The sequence below is a fragment of the Python bivittatus genome, unplaced genomic scaffold, assembly GCF_059951505.1.
Source record: "Python bivittatus isolate LINGU-HERP-01145 unplaced genomic scaffold, Pbiv_v1 ctg000700_np1212, whole genome shotgun sequence".
Taxonomy (NCBI): domain Eukaryota; kingdom Metazoa; phylum Chordata; class Lepidosauria; order Squamata; family Pythonidae; genus Python; species Python bivittatus.
The window spans coordinates 51,524,433-51,549,919 of NW_028277098.1; the positions used below are offsets into that span (position 1 = coordinate 51,524,433).

The 25,487-nt window shown below is 38.0% G+C and overlaps 1 protein-coding gene across 13 annotated transcripts in view; it reads right to left on the reverse strand.

The window, feature by feature from the left end:
* Nucleotides 1-25,487, reverse strand: part of ST3GAL3 (ST3 beta-galactoside alpha-2,3-sialyltransferase 3) — a 212,547-nt gene that overhangs the window by 6,211 nt on the left and 180,849 nt on the right. For 4 of the 13 annotated variants that reach the window (XM_088153067.1, XM_088153069.1, XM_088153066.1 and 1 more), the window contains 2 exons: nucleotides 24,304-24,450; nucleotides 861-879 (listed from right to left, as the gene is read on the reverse strand). In XM_088153067.1, coding sequence (XP_088009193.1) covers nucleotides 861-879; nucleotides 24,304-24,450 — 166 coding nt within the window. 13 annotated transcript variants of the gene reach the window in all.

Consider the following 25,487-nt stretch of genomic DNA (forward strand, 5'->3'; position numbering starts at 1 on the left):
ATTATGCAGAAGGAAAGACTTGACCTGAAACAACTCAAATAATATAACTCTGGATATTCAATGTGAGGATATGAAATTGTTATCACCTTCAGAGGTATCAACATGCTACTTTTGTTTAAGGAAATTTATTGCAGAACTTAAGAAATGAAAGCACCCACATCTTCTTGATTTTTCCTATGTAAAAATATTGAGCCAGACCCATATGTTTCATACAGGACTTTTTAACATACACCGTGTTTCCCAGCTCATTTACTATGTGGAATGCTGCACTCATTTCTTCATGCATTTAATGTGTTCCTGGTACAGCATTCACGTTGCTAGAAAAGAAATCACATCAAAGTCTTCAGCTGCGGAACTTCCAGAATGACTGTTTAGGCAAGAGAGGATACAGTGCCTCCGCACTGATATGTCAGCTTAATAGGATATGTCACTGATGTACAAGCTAAGAAAGATGCAGGGCACAGAAACAGCACTGGATAGCTGGAGAATAAATAGCAGGGAAAAGAGAAAGTGTGTGTGTTGGTGCACATCAAAAAAGAGATCAGAGAGAGGGCGAGTACTTATGTTCAGAGAAAAAAGGTTGGGAGAGAGAAGTTTAGAATTCAGTCTGTAGCCTAATCAGGGTCTAAAATTTTTAAAGTTATGGTGAAGTTTTTCTAGGGCTACTAGATTTGGACTGCAAAAACTTAGATGATCACTAGACAGCAGCTGCCATCCAGTGGTCATCTAAGTCCAGACCCGGTAGCCCTAGTTTGTCATTATTTTGTTAGATTTCTCAACAAATCTAATTTTCTCTATGAATTAAGAACGTGACTTCCAAAAGTTATTAGTACAAAATTGGGATTCAAAAGATTACATACCAACAATTTCAGGCAGCACCTGTTGGAAAAAATGTGAAGATCTTTCCTAGAATTTAATGTTTTAAACATGCTTCAGTAATTTATTTATGCAGAGTAGCTTAGATACTTGTCATTTCCTAGAAGCCTGGTGCAAAGTTGTTTGGATTGACTAGTGCAATCTCTTGGATCACCCCATAACCATGTATTTAAATGGATGAAACAAATCTTCATCCATGTTATTTATAAAGTATACCAAAGTAAACTAAGTATGTGAATGTAGTTAATAGTCCCCTGATCTCCAGACCCTCTTTCCTGATCTTGAGCTTCTTCTCATGCTCTTAATATTGTCTTCATTATTCCACATGATATGTTTCCAACTATTGTAAACCTACATTTACAAATACACATTTATGAATATTCCCCCTTAAAAGAAAGAATGAAAGGAAACTACCCCCAAACTAAGAAAATAATTTCCTTGTCCCCTAAATGGTTTGAATTTCTACCGTTTAAGTCACTCTGCTCACTTCTGATTTCTGCATTTGCACCTCTAAATCTTGCATTAGCCAATGACTATATCTCTGTGAGTAATCTCATTTACTTCTTTTGGGATACTAGAAAGCAAACAGAAACTGACCATGAGAATGCTGGGAGCTCCATTGTATCTAATAGGTTAATCATGCAGAATATTTCAGACATGGTTATTATGGGGCCATGAAGACAGTTAATCACTATCTCGTGCCACGGCTGGCAGAGAGTAGCAACAGAGGCAGAGCTGAGATCATCAGGATAAATACTGAATTCTCTGGAATATTAAAAAATTCACCTAAACTTCTCATTTCCTTTGGGAATAAACCTGCCAGAGATACATATATCAATTACAACTTTTGAAAAGTGTTAGAATCTAGGTGAGTTTCTGGAACAAGCTTTTTACACTTAGGCTTCAGGTTTTTTTAATCAGCATCTTGACTCAATATTGTAGAAACATTTTGCATTAGATTTTTTTTAAAAAAATCCTGTTCTTTCAGATGCAACATGCAGGCTTATGTAAGCAAAGATGTTGCTAGCATCTCATTAAATCTCCTGTGCCCCAGCATTTTGGTATCATCATATTTTTATGAATATATAGTTAAAAACTTGGTCACTAACAAAGATTTTGATCAAATACAGAGGGGGAAAAAAGAAAAGGGAAAAAACCTACTATGCCTCTTGTCAATCAGTGCAGTTGTAGCAAAGCAATTAATTTTGAGGCCAAATGCCTGCTGCTATACAAGTATAATTAAATAGTACTGTTGGAAGCAGTGAGGAAATTCCCAAAGGGCGACTGAGGTAGACAGGCATCTTGTTCAGCTGATAGAAACCGACAGCTGGAAGTGAATACCAAGCAATTTCTAACAGACACTGGGACCACGTTTAGGAAAGCTGCATACAACAATAATCTTTATCCATGTGTCCTTGAGCTTCCGTGTCACATCCATTGCATTGACAGCTGCAGAAATGTTTCCTTCCTGCTATTGTAAACTACAAAGCAGCCATCTCTTTTCTGCATTATGTATCAGTAGCGCACAGCCTAACTAGGTCCTTTGGCCCATGTCAAAGACAGAAGTCCAGACAGCTGCATCCCACCTGTATTCGCTGAGGTGGTGGCTACTTAGAGTTAATATATGGGATGCCAGGCTATCATGAGCAAACCAAGTACATGTCATTCATTAATGAGCATGACTTTGGAGCAAACACTCACCAATGTAAAGAAATGCAACTGATACTTTGGTTTCTGAAAATGTTCCCAGCTTTTGTTATGCCATAGCATTCTGGATGGAAAAGAGCAAGTCAGTCTCCAACACAAACTGAAGATTGCAATTTCTACTAAAAAAACAGCTTATTGAAAATGATAAATATGGCCAATGAAGCAAATGACATTGCACTTTGGGGAAACCAAACATGATACAGGGAAAATGGATAAATGGGATTTCTTTTATTCCTTTTCCCTGTGGCAGTTCTTTAAAAAGGAGACTAACAATCAGAAGCTTTTTAAACATTTCTTGATTATTGATATTACAGGTACATTTGGTAACTTGTGTGGTAGTATTGGGCTGTGTTACACCCAGCCCATTACCTAAAATAGAAGGCTAGCAGGCAGAGATTTAAGGAGACACAGCTCTTTGATAAGCTAGATATACTAGACAAGCCATAAAAAATCTAGATAACCAGCAATTGCCAAATATAAGCCTTGAGCTATATATACAACAATCCAGAGGTTGACACCTTAGATATTTTTTCCTGCCTGTGTGCCCCAATGGACAAGAGCAGGTTATTTCTCAGGATGGAGGGCACTGACATCTGCGCATTCTTATTGTAAGGATCATTCATGGTCTCAGGATCTTTGTTTCTGACCTGGGTCCTTCTAGCCCTGGTAGTTACTTTGACAGCTATTCAGTGATAAAGATGCATTGTGCACTCACAGCAATAACTTAACTGGACCGATATAATTTAACATAAATACAGTTTAAGATATCTTAGGCTACAAGAAAATGGGGATGCGGTGGCGCAGTGGCTTAATGACGCCGAAAGTTGCCGGCCAGAAATGGTCAACACTTCAGCAGTTCGAGCCCAACTTTCGTGCAGCAGAGTAAGCTCCTGTTTCCTCCCCAGCTCCTGTCAACCCAACAGATCGAAAACTTACGTGAGTAGATAAATGGGTACTCTCACTCCGGTGGGAGGAAAAATGCTGGTGGCGCTTGCAAAAGGAGTTGGGAGCAGTTGCCAGTAGTGCAGAAGCCGCACACGCCCGAAAAAGGCGCGAAGCAACGGAAACCCCGCCTCCTGCATGCGCCAGCTGGGCTCTGCTCTAGGAAGGAGGCACTGGCAAACCACTTCCGAAAACACCTTGCCTTGAAAACTGCAAGGACTCGTCCAAGCAGTCACCATAGAGTCGGTAATGACTGAGTGCGGATTAAAAAAAAAAAAAAAAAAGGCTACAAGAAAATGAACTATTTTTGTATTTCTTTTCCTGTAAGATCCACAGGAAGATCCATCCTGGCCAGTTCTGTTCAGGTGCATTAGAAATCGCGTATGGTCAATGTTAGCACTCTTACTTCTCTTACTGCCAAGGTTGGCCTTTTCATGCTAAAGAGAAAGTTCCTGAAACCTTGTATAGGGCAGTATCAAATGCTCATACCCATGAATATTTGTCCCATGTTTCCTTAACTCAATGATGTCACGTTCAATACCACTATTCCTCTCCATTATGCTCTTGGTGCACCGGATGGACTCTAGACAGGGCAAAAGGGATTGTGACGACAATGTCCTGACTACCGTTTTCTTTATCCAAAGAACACAAAGTCAAAACTCCTGGTGAACAACCTGGAACTATCCTGTTGCCAGGATAATATTATCCTCAGAGAACCCTTGATTATTATTATTGGCATTGAACCCTGAAGCAACACACTTGCAGCCTCCCTCCCCTTTGTGTTCCCCTCTCTTACAGTTTCCCATTTTCTGTGGGGACTCTGAACTGCTCTCAGTTGCACAAACAAACTTTCTGATAAGTCTGAAAAGAGGGCAGAAGGAACAGATTTATGTTTCTTCCAGCAAAAATGTTCCATGTGGTGCAAAAACTCTCTTGTTTCTAGGGATCAAGACAGAATTTCCGCTGTTTACAGTCTTGATTGGGCAGCCTGGTATTGTGCTCCATTGGGAGTAACAGGAGCAATGGAAAAGGCAGAAAACTACTCTGCAAAACAAAAGATGAAGCGTATTCTTTGGAATGCCAGATGCAACCAGAGGGAAGGCAGAAGTAGCACATATAATATGATTTTAGTCATTTTGTCTTAGTATTTTTATTTGATTGTGTATGCAACTGCTTATGTTCAGCAACCTGTTTTTGCCTCATGCCCTTTCCAGGTTCCTCCACACTGAGAGTGCAAGTTGAGAAATGTGCCAGGTAACATTTAAATGCATCAGCCAATCCAACAGGAGGAAAAGCTGCTCAGCCACAGCCAATTAGCTTCCTTGCTTTAGTGGGCCCCTATTATTAAACCTGCTTATCTCTTGAAAGTCCTGAAAGTATGAAATCACAGGAGAGGAACCTGAAAGTTGATTCCTCTTATTGAAGACTAGGCCAGGCGTATTTCCTGATATGTCCTGTTCTGATATTTGTCACCTTCTAGAAAACCAGCCACAAGTCAAGCAAATTGTGCTGTTGAGTTGCTGCAACCAACACCTCTGTTTACTCTCTGTGACTATCCAATGTTGTCTCTTTCTATTCTCCAGAAGCCATCAGAAGTTCTTCTGAGGCTGACAAGACACAAGCATGTTAATTGCTATTGACTGATTCTGCACTTAATTTAGCATTTAATCTTACAGACTTTTTAAAAACTAAATACATTTTTCAGAATAGATGCTTTATTGTCATCTCTACAGAAACATTATCTACAACTGGGCAGAGGCAAGGGAACTTAGGATCTTTGGTACCTTTAATAGTGAGCAGAAGGCTGAGAACTGCTGAACTTCCCTCTTCTACACAAAAATATAGAAGTCCTCTCTTTCCTTGATTTCATTCTCCATATTCAACAGGTAAGGTAGGAAAATGAAAATGACAAAGTTAATCACATTATATTCTTGAATTTAAAAATTTGGGATTCCTTTGGTAAATTCCTCTGGTAAACAGATGATAATGGATTCTATTTTGTATGTTCCACTTCTTAAAAACCCTTTACCTCTTTGAAAGCACTCACAACAAGATAGCCAAAACTTAACTATTTTTATTAAACTATGTAGTTCATCAATTCGAATGAAGATGCTGTGTATTCAATTTGACTCTGCCTCCATGTGGCTGATAAAGGAAGTGCTTCATGCCAAGAGAGCAAGGAAGGAGCCAAGGTTTCTGCTTTGGGCAACTTCTAATGTGTATCGGCATCTAAGTGCAAATGTAAGTAATAACATTCAGCAGAGGAGTTAATCTAATGAAAGCTAAACATGGTTGTGAAATCTAAAACCCACAGTTTTTAGCCAACTATTGGGAAAACACTATTCTTTTGCTGAAAGGCAGTGGGAAGATGTGTATTTTACCATTTTGCTGTGGACAAAGAGGAGGGAATAAGTTACATTTGGCTAGCTACATATAAGAAAATTGAGAAGGAGTAAGTAAGGAATAAATTGGATTGATCTGGAAGGGAGCTATGAAATATATTCTTGATAACCCAGGAATATTTGATAAAAAGAAACCACATACAATACACAAAGGTAGCCATGTTAGTCAAAAGAAAAAAAATACAAGAAAATCCTAGCCTTATATTTATCCAGCCAACTCAAATGCCACAAAAAATTGCAAGCAATCTCTAAATCTTTAAGAGATGGGGAGAGGGGAAAGAAAAAAACTGAACTGATCTTGAAGTAATGAAAATTGTAAAAATCTAATGATAAGATATGGTGAAAGACTCAGAAATTTAAATAATCTTTTATTGGTGCTGAGATAGTTTTACCCAGGGCTGCTGAGAAGAAAAAACAAACCATGATTGATATCCCAATTTTGAAAATATAAAATTCAGATGTTATTTTAACATCCTTCCATTCTTAGGCACAACATGCAGATTCTTCAATTGATGGAAAACAGAACTACAGAAAAATTAATCAACTTTTAGACAAACATCTCTAATTCTGTTAAATCACAGTAAGTACCACTGATGGCTTTATCCTCCATAGAATTTGTCAAATCCCATTTTTAAACAATAGAAATGAAAAGACATCACTATGCCTTGGGATAGCAACTTCAGCCATTTTAATGTTGTTGGAGAGAGAGAAAAATGTTTTCTAAATAATTTTCTCTGCATTACGTGTGGCTTCATGCACTTCTTTATGTCCCATTACTTGTCTTTTTTAAAGCTAAAATTCCCCAATATGGTAACCTTTCTTTATAGGAAAATTATTCCAGTTGCCATTTTTTCCCCTGGCTTGCCAGTTCCTACTGGCTGTTTTCCAGTTTATTTTCACATCAGACACATTCCTTCACCCACATTTTTTGGACTCTAATCATCTTGCATGATGAATAATTGAAATCTTAAAACTATTTTTAAAACCTTTGGTTAGCCTAATAAAGGTATTGCCTCCTGGAAAAGACAATACTGCTTCTTTTTTTTAAAGGACTGTTTGGAAGACACTGAAACTTATTAAGTAACAAGAGCCTATTCAGAAGAAGCATGGTCTTGCACAAAGTATACTGGCTTTACATTATTTGGAGGAAAATTCCCTCCCACAACTAGGTAATCCTACCTAATTTGACCTTGACTGACTTTTGTTATATAGTAGAGTTGAGCTGAGCTTGACTCCTAGCGCCTGTATTCATGCAAATTTTCTTGGGAGTGTTAAATAATTGGTTTGCTATTGCCTTTTTCCAGTATGTTCTTTTGACATCTCAATCTAGCCCCAAACCCTGGAATTCCCCATTGGTTCTGCATCCAAGAATTAGACAGGGCCAACCATGCTGAGCTTCTGAGATCAGCTATCCGCTCAGGCTTTTATGCAGGACAACAGTTTAAGTTATTACAGCCTTGATAATATATAGATTGCCTATTCATTTTATTTAAAATGTATATTAATAGAGTCATGCCATGACTTTCTGCTTATAGAAATACTAAAGGTAGCTTTCAGCAATAAAACAAGCACAAATAGAAAATATGATACTAAAACCAATAAAGTCAAAATCAAAATTAGTTAATATAGTTCTGTCATCTGTTTTCTACCTACAGAGGGATCTGTGCATCTCACAAATTATGGAAATAGTGATACCTGCATTTCCAAAATAATAATTTTCTTGCTTTTCCTCCCAGCAAAGCTTTGGGGGAGCGCCAGTCCAAAGCAACACCAGTTCTGTACTCAGCAAGACCTAATTTTTGTGCCTGGAGGCTTTTTCTCACTTCATCTAAGAATATGATGCAGACATTGTTTGAATATTAGCCATATTTTTCTCTCCTTTTCTGAATATTAACTAACTTGTCTGAAAAAGAGTTTTTTGAAACAAAAAAGCTTACAAGTAATTGTTTTGTTATCCTTCAGTTGGCCAAATAAAGACATTTGAGTTTTCCACTGCTGTTGAATATTATTATATGTAACAATCAGTGTGTATACTGCTCAAATTCAATCAGGTAAAATTCCTGAATTGAATGAGTGACCTGATTGGCACAGAATTAAAGTTGATTTTTTTTCCACAAGTCATTTTTCCCCCACTCCTAAGTGAAACGTAGATGTGGAAGCCTTAGCCTATTCATTCTCTCATCGTATGGTGATCTGAAAGGTATGCTTTTCTATTTTCATATACATAAACAAGGAAGGCAGGTTTGCTCACATTGCTTAATTATTATTCTGCTGTTTCATGCATGTCTTAAAAGCTGCCGAGGACTGAAAGGACAACTATTCTAGCGGCCATGCCCTGTTGTTACTAGGGTGGCACGTCACTCAACAGAAATAATGTTTGGATGGTCTGAGGCTTTGAACAAATCTTTAGCTACAACATCTGCCATCTCAATCCTCCACCACTTTTATTCCATGCCTCTTCCTTCTGTTGGCATTGATTAACAGAGGAGAAAGCAGGCAGGAGTGTAGAAATTCTGCTTGATATTGTTCTTAAGACACATTAAGTCCAATGTTTTCATTTTGGTAAGGAAATTTAAGCAATTCAAATAACCAAGAGTCTTGTGGTATCTTACAGACAAGAAGTTATTATGGAATAAGCTTTCACTGAGAGAGTCTACTTCATCTAATGCATAAGCAGCTTAGAAATCGTTTAATCTCTTAGCTGCTGTTCTGCCTCTTCCTTCCAAAGAATATTTATCTAATTGCTCAAATTCTTTCATTATCTGGTCTAAATGCTGCAGTATAAATGGATCACAGCTCTTTGCAGCCTCCACTCCAATTATGGTGACCCCTTTCCTGTTCATTTCTGCTACTGTATTTCACTTACATTCTGGCCACAAAAATAAAGACAGTTAATTTATCCTAATTCTTAACAGCCGGTAAAATCAATAACTCTTTAGAAACCCAACCCTCTGTAGGAAAATATTGTCAACATCAGTTTTGAAAACTCTTGTCCATTTCAGCTCCTGTTTTAGGGAGTGTTCACCATAGATATAAATCTGATATTATTAAAGCACATAGAAAATGAGGCCAAAATAGTAATGGAGAAAGAAATAGATTAGAAAGTAATATCTCAGCACTTAGACTCTGGAGAAAGAAATCAAAATTATTTTGTTTTCAGTTATTATTTGCATACTTGAGATGTAATTTATTTGAATTCTCTAATGCTGTACAAAGCATTATCCATCTTTCTTTCGGAGACAACAGAATTGTCATCAAATACTGAGAAGCAATATGTGGAATCAGAAAGACAATATGGGGAAAGCAGGTAGGACTAGGAGTTGTAATGAAAAGATTTTACTTTAATGATTAGAATGCCTGTGGAGAATGCCTTTCCTGTTTTTTAAAGATTATCAGAACTTGCTCATACTTTTAAGTCTACTGTTTTCTCTGAAAGAACAAATGCAAGACATTGTTTTTTCTTTTAAAAAAACAGCTCAAATTTTAAAGATTTGAGCTACACACTTCAGTGGCTTGATGCTGACGAGGAGGTGCATCATGTTAGCACTGAGTCTTAGCAACTACACAGATAGATTTTCTCTAAGATGATCTGTCCCCAGTGTGGTCCTTTAGGTCTTCCAGTGGTATGCCTGTCAATGCTGTAACTGAGTCTACTGACCATGCTGCTGGGTGTCCTTTTTTTCTCTTTCCTTCCACCTTTCCAGCATTATAGGCTTCTCAAGAGAGAACTCTGGATTTATTCGTTCTATGATTCGTTTGTTTTCTTCCAGGGCTTTCTCAGGAGTCTTCTCCAACACTGAAGTCAAAAGCATTAATGCTCTTTCTATCCTGCTTCTTCAAACTCAAGCTTGAGTATACCAGGAAAAAACGATTCCTCGTATGAGTCTGATCTTTGTAGCTATAGACACATCCCAGCAACTGAGTATGTTTTCCAAGGTCTTCATGGCTACTCTACCAAGTGCTAGTCTGTGGTATATTTCTTTACTGCTAGTAAAGAGATATACCACATTATTACTGTTGACAGCTGATCCTAAGAGGCAGGAGCTATCTACCACATTATTAAGGCTGGTTGCTGTATCTGTTGGTTTTCTTTTTATTCAATCTTAGCCCATTTTTTCACTGTGGTCCTTGAATTTCATTATTAGAACTTGCAGATCATTTCCATTTTCAGCTACCAGAGTAGTGTCATCAGCATAATGGAGGTTATTGATGTTTCTTCCTCCAATTTTAAAACCAGGCTTATCTTCTTCCAATCCAACTTCTCTCAATATATATTCAGCATATAGGTTGAATAACTAAGGGGAGAGTATACAGCCTTGTCTCACCCTTTTGCCAACCTGGAGCCAGTCTGTTTCATCATGTTCCATCCAGACTGTGACTCCTGGTCTATGCATAGGTTTTGCATGAGGACAATGAAATGATCTAGGATTCCCATTTTTCTAAGTATATTCCACAGCTTGACATGTCAAAACAATAAAAAGTTTTCTATAATTAATGAAACATACATTTACTACTTTTGGGCATTCTTTAGCATTCTTAATTATCCAGAGTACATCAGCAATAATGTCTCTTGTTCTTTGGCCTTTTCTAAAGCTAGCTTGGAAAAAGACCCTGATGCTGTGAAAGACTGAAGGCAAAAGGAGAAGAGGATGGCAGAGGATGAGATGGTTAGATAGCATCACTGAAGCAATGAGCATGAAACTGAGCAAACTCAGGGAGGCAGTGAAGGACAGGAAGGCCTGGTGCGATATGGTTCATGGGGTCACAAAGAGTTGGACATGACTTAACAACTGAATAACAACAACAAAGTTAGCTTGAACATCTGGCATCTCCTGTTCCATGTAGGGCTCTAATCTGCATTGGATGATCCTAAGCATTATTTTGCTAGTATGAGAAATTAAGGATATCATACAATAGTTCACACACACTGTTAAATCTTTCTTTGGTATTTATGCACAGATGGACCTCTTCCAATCTGCTGGCCACTGTGTCATTCTCCAAATTTGCTGGCATAGTTTGGTTAGAACCCTTACAGATTCTTCTGTTTCTGTAGATATTCCATCAATTCCTATAGCCTTCTAACTTGGTAGTAACTGCATGATCTAACTTCCTCTTCTAGTAGAACAGTTCCTTTAAGTAGGGAATATCTTCTAAGGCGAGAGCCAATTTGGTATAGTGGTTAAAGCATCAAGCTAGAAATCAGAAGACTGTGAAATCTAGTCCTGCCTTAGACACAAAGCCAGCTGGATGACTTTGGGCCAGTCACTTTCTCTCAGCCCTAAGAAGACAATGACAAACCATTTCTGAAAAATGTTGCCAAAAAAACTTCATGGATATGTCTATGTAATCAGCAGAAATCAAGATTGACTCAATGGTGAGCATGCATAATCTTCTAAGGTATCTTGGATAATGACATCTCTATTGTACAGAATGTTCAAAACCTTGCTTCTTTGTATGATCTTAAGTAGCTTAATCATGGGGAAACATTATTTAATGAGTATATTTAATTCCCATCTTAATTTTTCATCTGAAAAATGTAAGATACCCAAAATAAAAAGATGTTTTAAATGAAAAATAAGGAATCTAGCACTAAAGTTATTTACAGGTAGTTCTGAGTTAATGACCACTCATTCAGTGACATTTGAAATTATGAGTGTGCTGAACGAGTGGTATTTATGACCGGTCCTTGAAGTTGCCGCCATCCCAGCACCCCCGGAGTCACGTGATCAAGATCTGGGCACATGGCAACTGGCTGGCACTTATGATGGTTGCAGCATCCCAAGATCATGTGATCTCCATTTGTGACCTTCACAGCTGGCTTCCCACAAGCAAAATCAATGGGGAAGCCGGCAGGGAAGGTTGCAAGTTGCTCTGATAAGTCTACTGCACCTGGCAGCAGCCACCCCCACCTGCCACACAGGCTCCTCCCTCCCGCACCCTGCTGCAGCTGCTCCAAGCCCCACCGCACTTGTGCTGCACCAGCTACCCACACACCCTCTCCCACCCGGCAGCAGCCACTTACCTGCCTGCCAGCCTGCTTGCAAGCCACCTGGGACTTGCAACTTCCTGCCAGCTCCCCCACTGACTTTGGTTGTTGGAAGCCAGCCGGAAGTAACATCTAGGTCCTTCGTTAATGACCCATGAACCTCGCTTAATCACAGCAACAGGGACCGCCGGGATTGCTGTCACTAAGCAATGTGGTCACTGACATTGCACCTTACAACTGCATCGCTTAGCGATGGAAATTCCAGTCCCAATTACCATCGTTAACTAAGGACTACGTGTATAGAGAAAAGCTGGGTCTTTTCAACTAGGATTATTACAAAAATTTACAATGAGAATAAAGAGGAAGACCTGATATACTGAAATTGTAGTTTAGTAGTAGTGCTTAGCCCAGATCCCCTCCAAATACATTGGACTTCAACTCTTACCATTTCCTTCAGAGATGGAACTATATTTTAGTTCCCAGAAATAAAATTTAATAGAGTGGACGAGCTTAACTTATTATTATTTTGTCTGACATTGAATAGATAGTTATATAGCTCAAATATAAGGAAGTTATTTGACATTTACATTCTGGGAGGTGTCAAGAAACAGTTGCACAGATAGTGTTAGAGTTAGTGTTCCTTCTCTCTGTTTCTCAGAGCAATTGTGCTAAGCCTGCTTATTTAAAATTAAAATGAATAAAAAGCCAACCATGAATTATTTTTTAAGACAAGAATTTTAAAAAACAAAGGGGAGAAATGAATCCTTTTGGTGCTCACTGTAGCTTCTCAAAAATGTACCACCTTTCTACAGATCATATTGTCTCTTAGGCAGTTGTTATTTCATCAGGCAAGATGGGGAGGGTCATGGAGTGCCAGTAAATTAATCAGCAAGCTAGGCTTAATGTGACAATGTTTTGAAAGGAGTGCAGTTCTTTTTGCTTACTAGCAATATTAGGATATACACAAAATTATTCACATTTACATATTACTCACAGATTGCATTATGTTGCTAAAAGAGAATTGACGCCACACTTTTTATCCTGTCCCCACAGCTGCATTTCTGAATGGCCAGCATAAATGCACTAAGCATAGTTATGCACTCTCTTAAAAGCAGGAGGTTCACCCAACTGGGATACTAGCTATGGATGTCTTAATCAACCGGAGATTCTATAGGCAAGCAGCTGTTTCTGCAGTTGAGTCCTTTGCAAACAACCATAGTCTGAGCCTGATGCTGCAATGTTGGGGATAGAGTAAAAATGCAGTTGTAGTCTTCTTTTAACATAAAGCCTTAAACTCATACAAAACAGGTTATTATGTCTTCAAGATCCATAATTCATGAATTCTATGAACTGAATCAACTTTTGAATAGTATATCAAAGCTCCCATCTGCACTGTTAGTACTACTTATTGGAATCTGCTACTATGTTGGACTTTAGTAACTTAAAACAAAAGTTCAAGGGTCAATCTAAATGTGACAGCAGCAGCTTGATATATCAAGCTGCCAATTCTATAGAAAGAGACATGGGGATACACTTTTACAGTAAAAGCAAAGGGACTCATGTATGCAGGAAACTTCTTTTTAATTTATTATTTATGTTACAATTTATAAGCTATTTTCAAAAATCTAAAAAATTATATATAGATACTTCAGTAAAGGTAATATAACAATAAAATAACCACTTTCATCACATATAATCTTTTATGAAACATTTATGTGATCTAAAATGTGTCTCATATTAGACCCCGGTTGGGAGGAAAAGGCCCTAAGAGTGAGTTTGCAAAGCAGAAAGTCACAGACCAGGAAAGAATTCTGCACTTCTTAGTCACACCATTGGATGCTCACCTCCCACTTTTGACATAATTGTGGCAGAGCAAGAAAATACAGACTGAAATTTCATTGGGAAGAGATATGTGATTTACTATAAGTCCCTCTGCTTAGGCTATTGAAAATGAAGACTTGAAAAGGATATTTTAGCAAACAGTGTAACACATTTACTGATCATTGTTTATAAATTATGTGGACTGCTAACTTGCTTGAAGCTAAGGAAAGGAATCAGTTGCCCTCCAGTTGTTTTTGGACTAGAATTGCCATCACTCCTCTTAATCTTGTTGCCTGGAACTGGTAAGCTAGATTTCAACATCTGGATGGCATGGTCCCCTTCTTCCTCCCCCCTTAAACTCAGAAAGCTGAAATTGTCAACTCTCATAGTTGATTCTATGATATGAAAAACCATGAAATGCTATGACTACATGACTCAAATAAAGCACTGGAGGCACTATTGCCATGTTAAAGCCATTATTATTTTGCAGAAGACTCCTGTGTTCCTCTAGTCAGGAGAAAGTTCTTTTGGTTATTCTACAGCACATTATATATTTATGACTACTGACGTTATTGCTGCTTTTCTTAGTGTTTGTTCTGTGTAGTTGCAGAGTCTTACTTGCTTTGTACTGCAACCACCTAGTTCTTGCATGATGCTATCAATGAATAATGCAAGGAGGGGGTTGTTTTATTGGGCAGCTGGTTGCAGAGCCTGACACTGAACAATTGTTAACATTTCAACTTTTTTTTCTTCATTTTTACACAATGGTAGCCAATATAAAACATTTATGTATCTGTTCATCTATCTTTGATGACTATGTTGAAAATGAAAGGACTTAAAAACAAGTATTTCTTCCTCATTTTTCACAGAAGATTACAGTTATTCAGTGACTCTTCTAGATCTCCATAAGAATTGATATACTGTATAATTATTTCAGGTTTTTAGAAGATATTAGAAAGACGACAATATACTACATTATTGAAAACAGAGAAATATTTGAATAAATTATGTCAGAAATGCAAGTTGTTCTTCTTTTATGTAAATAGTATGCAACAGCAAATAATAAGGTATAATGTATATGTATATACAGGTCTCCTGTATCTTACTGACTTATTACATTTCTACAGATAACACTGGTTAATAGAGAGGTGAAAGATTCCATTCTGTCTATGGTCCTTCTGCAATATTAACATAACAACAACAATAATAATGATAGTGATAATACATGTTGCCAACTTTAACCATACAAGGACCAAATATGAAAGCAAGAATGCACGTTGGACTAAACCAAGTGAGGAAACATCTACACCAACTGAATCAATCTAAAAACACATTTTTTTGTTTCATTCTAAGTCTTTACTGATTTTGAATTAAAAGATAATATACAAACATTTCATATAAAATAAAAGACAATGTATGAATCAGTGCATTTTGCTGGTCATTGACTGAATAAAGACCTGGCTTTATCCCCAGGCCTGAGGCCCCGAGTGTGTGAAGGGCCCCATTTCATGGTTGTGTTGATGCCAACATTTTTTAAAGATCTCTTGGCTGCATTTATATCATATTTAATTTCTGTACTGTTTTTAATGTTGTTTTATTGTTGTTAGCTACCCAGAGTCACTGGTCTGAGATGGGTGGCTATATACAAGGAAGGAAGGAAGGAAGGAAGGAAGGAAGGAAGGAAGGAAGGAAGGAAGGAAGGAAGGAAGGAAGGAAGGAAGGAAGGAAGGAAGGAAGGAAGATGTGTTCTGTTCAGTGCATGGAAATGGTAGAAGTAGAGATGGTTGGCAAGCCAGAAAATTATGAAAGTGTATAGCAAATGGTGTTGGTGTAAGTTAGACTCAGGGTTTTTTTTTTTTACATTTTGCCTTTAATTTCTTTTACATATTATTCTTACTCTTTTTCTGGCTTTATTAAGTGTTGCTTACTCTGAAAGGGAATAGTGTGATGGCTAAGTATGTCTCTATGTATAAATAAAAACAAATGGTGATTACATCTGAAGGGAATGTTCACAATGCCACCCATTACAATTCATAAAAAAAGGACTTCAGTGGTGGGATCTATCCAGTCTCTGCAGTGATGATTGTTTGGAAAGAGATAAATTTCCCATGTCCAATGGATCTTTTTCCCATAAAGATGTCACTATGCACATTTATTTGTGAGTAGTCCCAATAAATTATATGAATTTACCTGCTCCATCTGGAGTCTGTAAGATACTGCACTGTGAGCATTTTTTGGCCTTTACATAGTACAAACTTCAAAAAGCAGAACACTGTAGCAAGAAAGAGCATTTGTTTCTATACTAAGGTTTTATCAGTCATGTCTTCATACAGGAGGGGCCATCTCCACCCAGCTGCAAACAAATGCAATTAATTGGCTTTATGTGTATTCAGAAGAAATTCCCTAGAGATGAGTCATTGGGTTTTTAAAGGGTGTCCAGGGATATGTCAAGCAGACTTTGCGTGTAAATCAGTGACACACCTTGTGTTAGGGAACACACGCTGTAGCCTGCAGGCCTGTTCCTTTTAAGACACAGCACAATAGAATGGCTGGTTGATGGACATTCCCAAAGAGTCTCCTATGAATAAATACACATACAGTTGGAACAACATCAGGAAGAGAGTTTCTATTTATTTTTTCTGTGTAAAAACAAAGGGAATTTGGGGAGGAGCTGTTTTACCTTCTTGAAACCAGGACCTGTTGGAAAGCAGGGGGGTGGAAAGACACTGTTCTATCTGTTCTATGTAGGCAATCTATCCTCGTCCTTTGATTTGATTATCCCATCAATTTATTTAGATTACAAAGGCTACTTAGACCTGTTTTCTGCCACATATTGTACCAAACAAAATTCAATTAGCATGTTTTCTCATAACACTGTATGCAAAATATATCATGGAACCAACCTTCCTTCCTTCCTTCCTTCCTTCCTTCCTTCCTTCCTTCCTTCCTTCCTTCCTTCCTTCCTTCCAGCCAGCCAGCCAGCCAGCCAGCCAGCCAGCCAGCCAGCCAGCCAGCCAGCCATCCTGCCTTTCGTACATATACAGCTCCCTTTCCTACAAAATGCAGGTTCAGTCCTGTATAGAGGCGGGGGAGACTTTACTAAAGTTTAGTTCTATTTTTTTAATAGTATTTTTATTAGAGTTTTACATAGTTAAAAGCTAATACAGAATTAGAAAAGATATGCAAACAAAAAAGAAGAAAGAGAACAAGAAAAAGAAAAAGAAAAAAGATATATAAAAAGTGACACTCCTTCCCTCCAAACAAGTATAAGCATTTACAATAACTTAACACCTTCTCTAATGTTAATTTTTTTTAAAAAACCCTCTTCTTCCCATTTCTCATCACTAAACAATAACCAAATTATAGAAAGATTCATTAATCAGTCTTACTCAGCAAAAGCATTAAGAGTACCAGTAGTAGTAACCTATATGTTTTAAGTTTAGACAAATAAATCTATTTTGCATTTTGACTTATAACTTTCTCTAAGTAAGACGTAAAAGATTTATCACCATAGGTATAAAGAACATCAGTAATAGTAACATATGTATTTTAAACTAGATCCGGTAGGTTCCTTTTGCATTCTAACCCATAACTTTCTCTAACAAGTAGGAAGTAAAAGATTTATTCCCATATGAAAAAACCTTTACATCGTCTTGCAATCCTGGTTAAAAAAAAAAAGATTCCAATAATAACAACCCCAAATCAAAATTTATACAATTTAAACTTGGTCAAATACACTTTGAACTCCTTTTTCTTCTTCTTAAGAGGCTTAATCTTCAGTCGCTTCTTCAAATAAAGTCCCACATCGTGATTTCTTACCATTTTCTTCCTGTCTGATTTTAGTAGCAACTTCAGAGATTCAGTATTTCCCTTCTGTGGATCCAAAATAAGATAGCTCTCCAAGCCACTCTTCTGATTTATAATCAGGACATCTCTTTTAATTGTTGAAGCATCAGCCAGCATGGTTTGTATCCCCATTACAACTTCTTTCTCCATGTCACTCTTGTATTCAAACATTTTTAGGTCCATTTTCAATTCCACAACATTTTTTCCATATCTTCCATATTTCTTTTATAGTCTGGCAATTATTTACAATCCATTTTAAAATCCCTGTTCAAATCATCCTCAGTTTCTGTTTTATCCGGTAGAATCATTTCTTCTTCTATAACCTCTGTTAAATCCAATTTTAAAAATAAGTCCTGAACACATTGTTTCCAAACAGATTTAAATTCTTCTATAGTAAAACAATGTTTCTCCATTGTGTTAGGAAGTATTTGTTCCTTTAATTGCTCTCCGGTTCCCCCTAGTTAATCTTCAAAGCCCAGTCTTATTTTTTATTTTCAGAACCAAAACTTTCCCACAGTAAGTTTTCTTACAGTTAATTCCAAAACCATCTGCTGTATTTTTATAAAATTTAAAACAGTCCATAAAAAAACTATTCTTTCAAATCCATCTGGCCCCTTAACTATCCACAGCCAACATTCTTAACCTCCTTTCGCTGTTTTCCAAAAGTTAAAATTTTTCTTTTTAATCTTTAAATTTACTTAAATCTTCTTTCTCCTAGGATGGAAGGAAATTCTCCCGGTGTATAGCAACTTGCCTTTCAGAAGGTTTTTAATTTCAAAGTAAATAGGTAATGAGTAATTTCTGATATTAAAAGAGGAAGTCAAAGCAAATCTAATGTCTAGAGGCTCTGAACCATGGCTTGGGCTTGATGTTTCCTGCGACTCCCAGAGTGCTCAATCTACTAGAGATCGCCAAATTGTGATCTCTTCACAGGGAGCCTCTGTAAGGAGTACTTGTGGGTGATCCGGTCATCTTGTTTATCCGGAGATGGTTACGAAGAGCCAGACTTATTGCCAGCTCCTCTTAAACCGCCACAGTCTTTTCGCAGAGCCATCTTCAATCTGCCATTACTCTCCCAGAAGTCCCAGTTTAGTTCTATTTTTAAAAGAATTTAGACTTAATATTATGAGGGATCCCAATTTGAAACAGACTCTAAACCAATGTCTTTACCACTAGTTTGAAGTTGGTTAGTTTCACAGCTAACACCAATGATGTGCCCATTCACTCTGTACTTAGCCATGCAGATCATAATTTGTTTGAGAGTTGTTTTTTTACTTACCTAGGAAGACATGAATATATTTTTTGCTTATGGTTCAATCAGGGCTGTGAGACCTGGGCTGCAAAACGTCAGATGGCAGCACAAGATGACATCAAAAAGATTTTTAAATGCCCTAGTGCTTGGCTGCCACTTAGGAATTCTTTGGAGTTTGGCAGCCCAGATAGCTTTACTTGTGCTGGGCTTTGCTACACTCCAGCCTTATGACAAAGCAATTCAGAAAAGTCAGTTCATCCAATGGTTCTTTTAGGTGTCACACTGTCACACCTATCTTCCTGGTGAATCCCAAAGACTCACTTTTAAAAGGAAGAATGTTTAACTCCAATTAAATTGCTTAAGGGTTTAATACATATGTAAATATTAGCACAGAACAGAAATAAGAGAAGTAAACCAACACATCCTCCTCGGATTTCCCTCACATTGTATATAACTGTGTCCCAAAGCTATGATGATTAATTTTTTGCTCTCTTTCTCGATGCCATACCTTTAAATCTCAAACTTATCTGGTCAAATATTACAGTTCAAACACTTTATCACAAATAAAACTGGATGTTTATAACATACAGTAGGGTGAGACATCTTGCAAGTAGGCACCTGTGTAACATTAAACTAATGGACTTTCTTCATCTAAAGAAAAGTAGAGATTCAGTATCAGCCTGTTCATATCATAGGATTCAAATGGCTTCTCCAAAGTGCAGGACAGTTGGGAAAATGTGTAACCCTTTATTATGGATCACTAATGATATAGATTTTTTTACCTCTTCTCATCTTTTGTACAAGCTATTGATTTTGGAGCATCATGTGCAGACTCCAAACAAACTCTCATATTACCTTCCTGGGAGAAGCAGAAGATGATAAAAGCAGGTTACTATCCTTTTTACCTTTCAACTTAATTCCCAGGTGACTAACAATTATTGGGATTCATTAATATTAAAAAGAAGCAACAAGCCAGAAATGCAATTCTCTCATTTAGTTAGATTCTATAATATTACAACTAGTCAACAGGGAGGAGGTTGAAGAAGAATAAATTATAGATATTTGCGAACAGATGGTTCTCCTAATATTAGAAGTGAAACCTAAGAGAACTTGTGTCTGAGAAATGAAGATCAATCTTGTCCCCGCAGAGCAGGTAACATTAAAATGCAACCTACATGGAAAGAATTGTGAGGAATTCATTCTTCATGCTTCTTTCTAAAATGCTAGCTTAATCAAAAATCCTCAGGGGAAGAAGATTAAAGATACATAGTAATGACTGGCCTGTATTTGTGTTCATAATGCTCTTCATACTATGGTGAACAGCTCCTTTAATAGGCACTGCAGGTTCAGTAAACTTTAGAGTTGAATCCTCTTGATGTCTTTATCCTTAAGAGCTTTATTTGCCTGTAAACCACGATGATGGGTTTCGGTCACGGGCTATATGGGTCTAAGCAGCCATAAGAGAAATATCCTCACAATATTTGATGTGTTATATTTTTAATAAGCAAAACTAGTTCAGATATGAAGCTCACTGGGAATAAGGAAAAAGAACAAAACCTGCCCCACCATCTTCATAGTAAGTCTCTTTTGAAAACATAGCTATGATTGCTTGACTTCTAAAAAAAGTAAATGCATGTTATTGCCTAATTATTCCAAAATATAACTTTTGTGAAGTAAAAAAAGAATTTAGTAATACCAAACGAATTAAGGGTGTACATGAAATGAATAAGCCATCATGTTCCAGAAGTTCTGCCAAACTGTTTTGGGCTGGCTTCAGTTTGGCAGAAACAAAATCCAGAATATTTTGGTTGTTCTGAGTTTTGGCTGAAACAAAATCTGGAGAGATACAGTGTGATTTTACAACCTAACTACAGAAAGGCTGGTGTACTCTTTATTGTTCTTCTTCCACTGACTGTGAACTGATTCCCCATTTTCCTTCCCTTCCCAGTGGCACTGGTTAAGTCAACACAAGGAAATCCCTTGGCCTTTTCCTGCTTTTTCCTCTCCAAATAATTTCTGCCCAGAACAATCACTTTTTGGTCCATATTTGGAACAAAATACTCCGAAACATCCAAAACACACAAGTTTTGATTGAGGCATGGACCACCCAGAATTAGTTGTTTTGGTACAGAATGATTTCTGCATGGAATGTTCTGCACATGAGGAATGAGTTTTTGTATGCAGAAGTTTGTTTATTCATTTATTATTAATGCTTTTATGTTGTTTCAAACATTGAGACTCTAAACAGCTTACAAGCAACAATAATAATATTAACAATACTGTACAATAACCATAAAATAGTGATCAGATCATCAAAATATATAATAAAAAATAGCACTGTATATCATCTGAACACACCATTACAAATTCCAGGCACCTCTATCTTTTCACACATCAGTCCCCAAATGTTAGTTGAAAGAGCCAAGTTTTCAGTAGCATTTTGGATATCAGGAATGAGGGGACAGATTTTATATCTGTACTTCATGAGGGATGGGGACTCTCAGTAAGCACTCTGCAGGCACAGGCACACCTTCAGTAGGGAAACTCTACTGGGAATAAGTGAGCTTGCAGATAAGCAAGCTCCAAACTACACAGACCTTAAAGGTTATAATCAGCACCTTGAACTGCACCAGAAACACATGGGCAACCAATATAGCTCCCACAGTACTGATGTTACATGACAGTATCAGGTTGTCTCCATTAACTTGTGGACTGCTGCATTCTGCATTATGTGCAGTTTCCAGATGATCTTCAAAAGCAGTCTCATGTGCAACACATTACAGCAATCCACCCATGAGGTGATAAGGGTGTAAGTAACCATTGCTAGTGCCTTTTGCTCAAGCAACTGCAACTGGTGCACCAACCAAAGCATGCAAAGGCCATCCTGGCTACAGCTTCCATCTCCTGTTCCAGCAGGAGTTGAGAGTCCAGAAGCAATCCAGACTGAGCACCAGCTCCATCTAGAACTATAGTTGGCATTATCCCACAATCTGTTGACTTCTGATCCCATAGCCATTCAAGTGGCTAGGAGTAAGTCTCAGCCCGTTTTGTCCCATCCAGACCCCTAAAGCTTCCAGAAAACAGGTTAAAACTTCCATTGCATTTCCTGGGTGACCTAGACTAGAGAGCTACAACTGGGCGTCACCTGCATATTGATGATACTGGACCTGAAACCACTGGATGACCTTCCTCAGCAGTTCATATAGATTCTAAATAAGAAGAGGACAGAGTTGAGCTGGATTGCCCAAGGGCTCAAGCTCTCTCACCATAAACACTCATCTACTGGAACCATCCACTCAGGAAACAGCTGAACCACCACAGGACAATGGCCCCAACTCCCAACCACTGCAAACCACTATGGGTGATGGCACTACAGGCCAATGAAAAATCTAACAAGACTAGTAAGGTTATGCTTCCCTTATCTAAGTCCTGCCATAGTTCATTAATGAGGATAACCAATTCAGTTTCTGACTTATGCCCAGGCCTTAACTTTCATTGAAAAGGATCTGAATAATCCTTTACTTCCAGAGCCCTCTGTATCTGATGCCCCACCACCTTTTCAACAACCTTCCCTAAAAAGCTGGGCCCAGGGTAGCCCCTTGAGGGGATACACCAATACCCTCTTAAGGGGTATCAACATCTCTTCCTCCTGCAATGAAACATTTGCAACTGTCTGGACTCAGCTCTGCCCTGTCCTCTCCCTGACAGCATACGCATACATGCATACATGCATAAAAGCCAGGAGGGGAAAGGATCAAGCCCACAGATGGCAGAGCTAATTTCTCCAAGGACTCTGTCCACTTCCTCAGGATCAACAGACTAAACTATTCACAGATACTACCACTTGACTTTACCCTCGGCACCTCAGTCTCTTTCAGCCAGCTTCTAATGCCAAGTGAATATGAGTAATGTTATCTGTAAAGTGCCCTGCTAACAGCTCACATGATTCTTCTGACTAATCTTTCCCTAAAAGGATAAAAGTCACTTTAAAAGGGGCAGCTGGAAGGCACTCTTCAGATGCAGTAAGGCTAAACAAGTAATTCTACTTTGCTGCTGTTATCACCAGAGTGTAGATCCAAGCTTGAGCTTGTCCCCATGTCCAATTGGATTTGCACTCCATCTTTTGCCAACATTGTTCTAGGTGACTCCTCTAGTGCTTTGTCTCTTGGATATTCCTTAAACAGTCAAGGAATCGTCAGGACTGGCACACAGGGAGAGGTTGTTCTAAGATATTTTATTAGATGCAAGATTTTGTATGGTTATTATTTTATGTAAAACATTGATTTCTCCGATTCTTAAAGCATGTGTATGCGTACTGCATCAATACATCTGTGTAGTCATATCTTTTTCTCAAAGGACTTGGGAAAACTTAGCTCTGTTTAGGATCTCCCATAAAAATTGTCCACATCCTTACAAAACTATAGTCTTCAGCTCTGTTCTTGTTAAAAATTCTTTAAAAGCAGTTTGAATCTCTAGTCAAGATATAACTGAATTAATAATAATCAAGTGAAGGGGATGCAGCATAACCAACCTTCTTAAGTGTCTCATTTAATTGTTTAAGCCCTGGTTTTTTTTATTGTTTTAGTGGCAGTTATTCAGGAAATGAATCCTGCAGGCAGTTGTGTGAAATAAATCCCTAGGAGTACAATGATCAAGAACTGCTGAACCTGCTTGTATACTTTGTAAAGAAATCTAATAGCTTTATAACGTCATTTTTCTTCATAAGAGGCCTGCAGGATCAAGTCAAGGGAAATCAACCAAACTATTCCCAAAAGTGGGCAGTGCATCCCTGGAAAACCCACAAGAAGGGTATGAAGATAAGGTCCCACTTCTATCCTTTGTCTCCTGGAATTCAATTTTTTTAAAACTTCTGAATATAGATTAAACGACTGTATTTATTGGTGTATAACACGCACCTTTTCCCTTAAAATTTGGGGCTGAAATCCTAGCTGTGTGTTATATGCTGATACTCAAGCAGCAGGGCTGGGAGAGTGGAGCCTTCATTTGAGCCAGGGCTGTAACCAGGGTAGCTCCACAGAGCAGGAAGTGAGTGGTGGGTGAGCAAGCGAAAACAGGTGTTCCCCATCACACACGTGAGTGCCTGGACTCTCCAGAGCAGGAGGTGAGCAGTGGGCAACGGTGCTCCCCATCGGTCATGCGAGCACCTGAACTTGCTTGTCCTCTGCTCATCTCCTGCTCTGCAGAGCTCAGGCACTCATGCGAGCGATGGGGAGCACCGGTTTTCTTCGTTCAAAGAGGTGCTTTTTCTTTACCTTATAAGTGGTATAAATATTAATAAACAAAAAGGTCAGAGCTCCCTTTATTTTGCTTCCAAGTCGTTTATTTTAAATTTAAGGTTTTTTACTGAAACTTCCTTCTTAAAATTAAGGTGAGTGTTATACGCCTGTGCGTGTTATACGCCATTAAATACAGTATTTTAGGTAATAACTTCTAAACACAAAATTCTTTACCTCTTTGATGGCAGACATCTTTATATTCTCATAGTAATGTAGTGGTGCATTGGGAGAGTTCATGTCATAACCAAATCCAGCCACTGCTACTTCATCACAATTGTGGAGAACCATGGTAATTGCTACACTTCCCAGAGTAGGAATGTTCTGTGGAGGAGAAAGAAGCAGAACACAAGCAATTAAGTAAAATTTCATCTTCTTAAGTGCCAATCTGTGAACAGATCCCAAGTGGGAAATGCAGTGGGACTACTACATCTAGAGATAATACGTTGAGGAACCAGTGTAAAGCTCTATTCCAAGACACTGCTAAGGTGAACTATATACCTGAATATGAAGTAAGATTTCATGGTGATTGACAATAGGATAGAAAAGCAATGCAGAATACAGAGGAAGAAAGAGGAAAAGGAAAGATATTAACTGCAATAGCTATAGAAAAACAGTGAGGTATCAGTGAATAGTTCCATAATTATCCAAGTCAATGTTCAGAGATCACATTTCTGATGAGTGCTGACTGGCTTACAGCAGGTTTGGAGCAACTGAGGACAGTTGGACTAGAAAAGCAGGATTTTTTAATTAGGCATTCTGTATTAACTGATCATTTTATGTATTTTCAGGCAGTATGAACTATACATATTCAAGGATGTGAACGTATATAATTCAAGCTTAACTAATCATGGTACTGTAATATGAATTGTCAATTTACGGGAACTAATTTTTGACTTTGCTACTAGCATAGCCTTAGCCAACCTGGGAACCTTTCAAATCTATGGATGTCAAATCCAAAAATTATTAGCAATGGCCATGCTGGTGGAAGAGTTCTAAGACTGAAATTCATATGTCTGAAGGGCATTATTAGTAGGTATCAGGAGCACCATAAGGTTTAGAATAAATTTCTTTCCCATCAGGGGAAGAAAAGCCCTACCTTTGGCCTGACTCCTTTTCCACTGCCTAACTGGCTGACCCTGTGTTGCTACCAGCTGTTCTAGGAAGTGATTCCTTGAAGGATCACCTTATGATGATGCTGCACACAAATCACAGTAGGAAACCTTTAGCACAAAGTATACACAAGCCAGCCTAGCTAGGTGGCAGCATCTAGCTGACTTTGGCTGATCACAAAAAACTAAGGAGGGCAAGACCTGGTTACTACTTGGATAGGGTCCTACCAAGAAATATCAGTTGTAAGT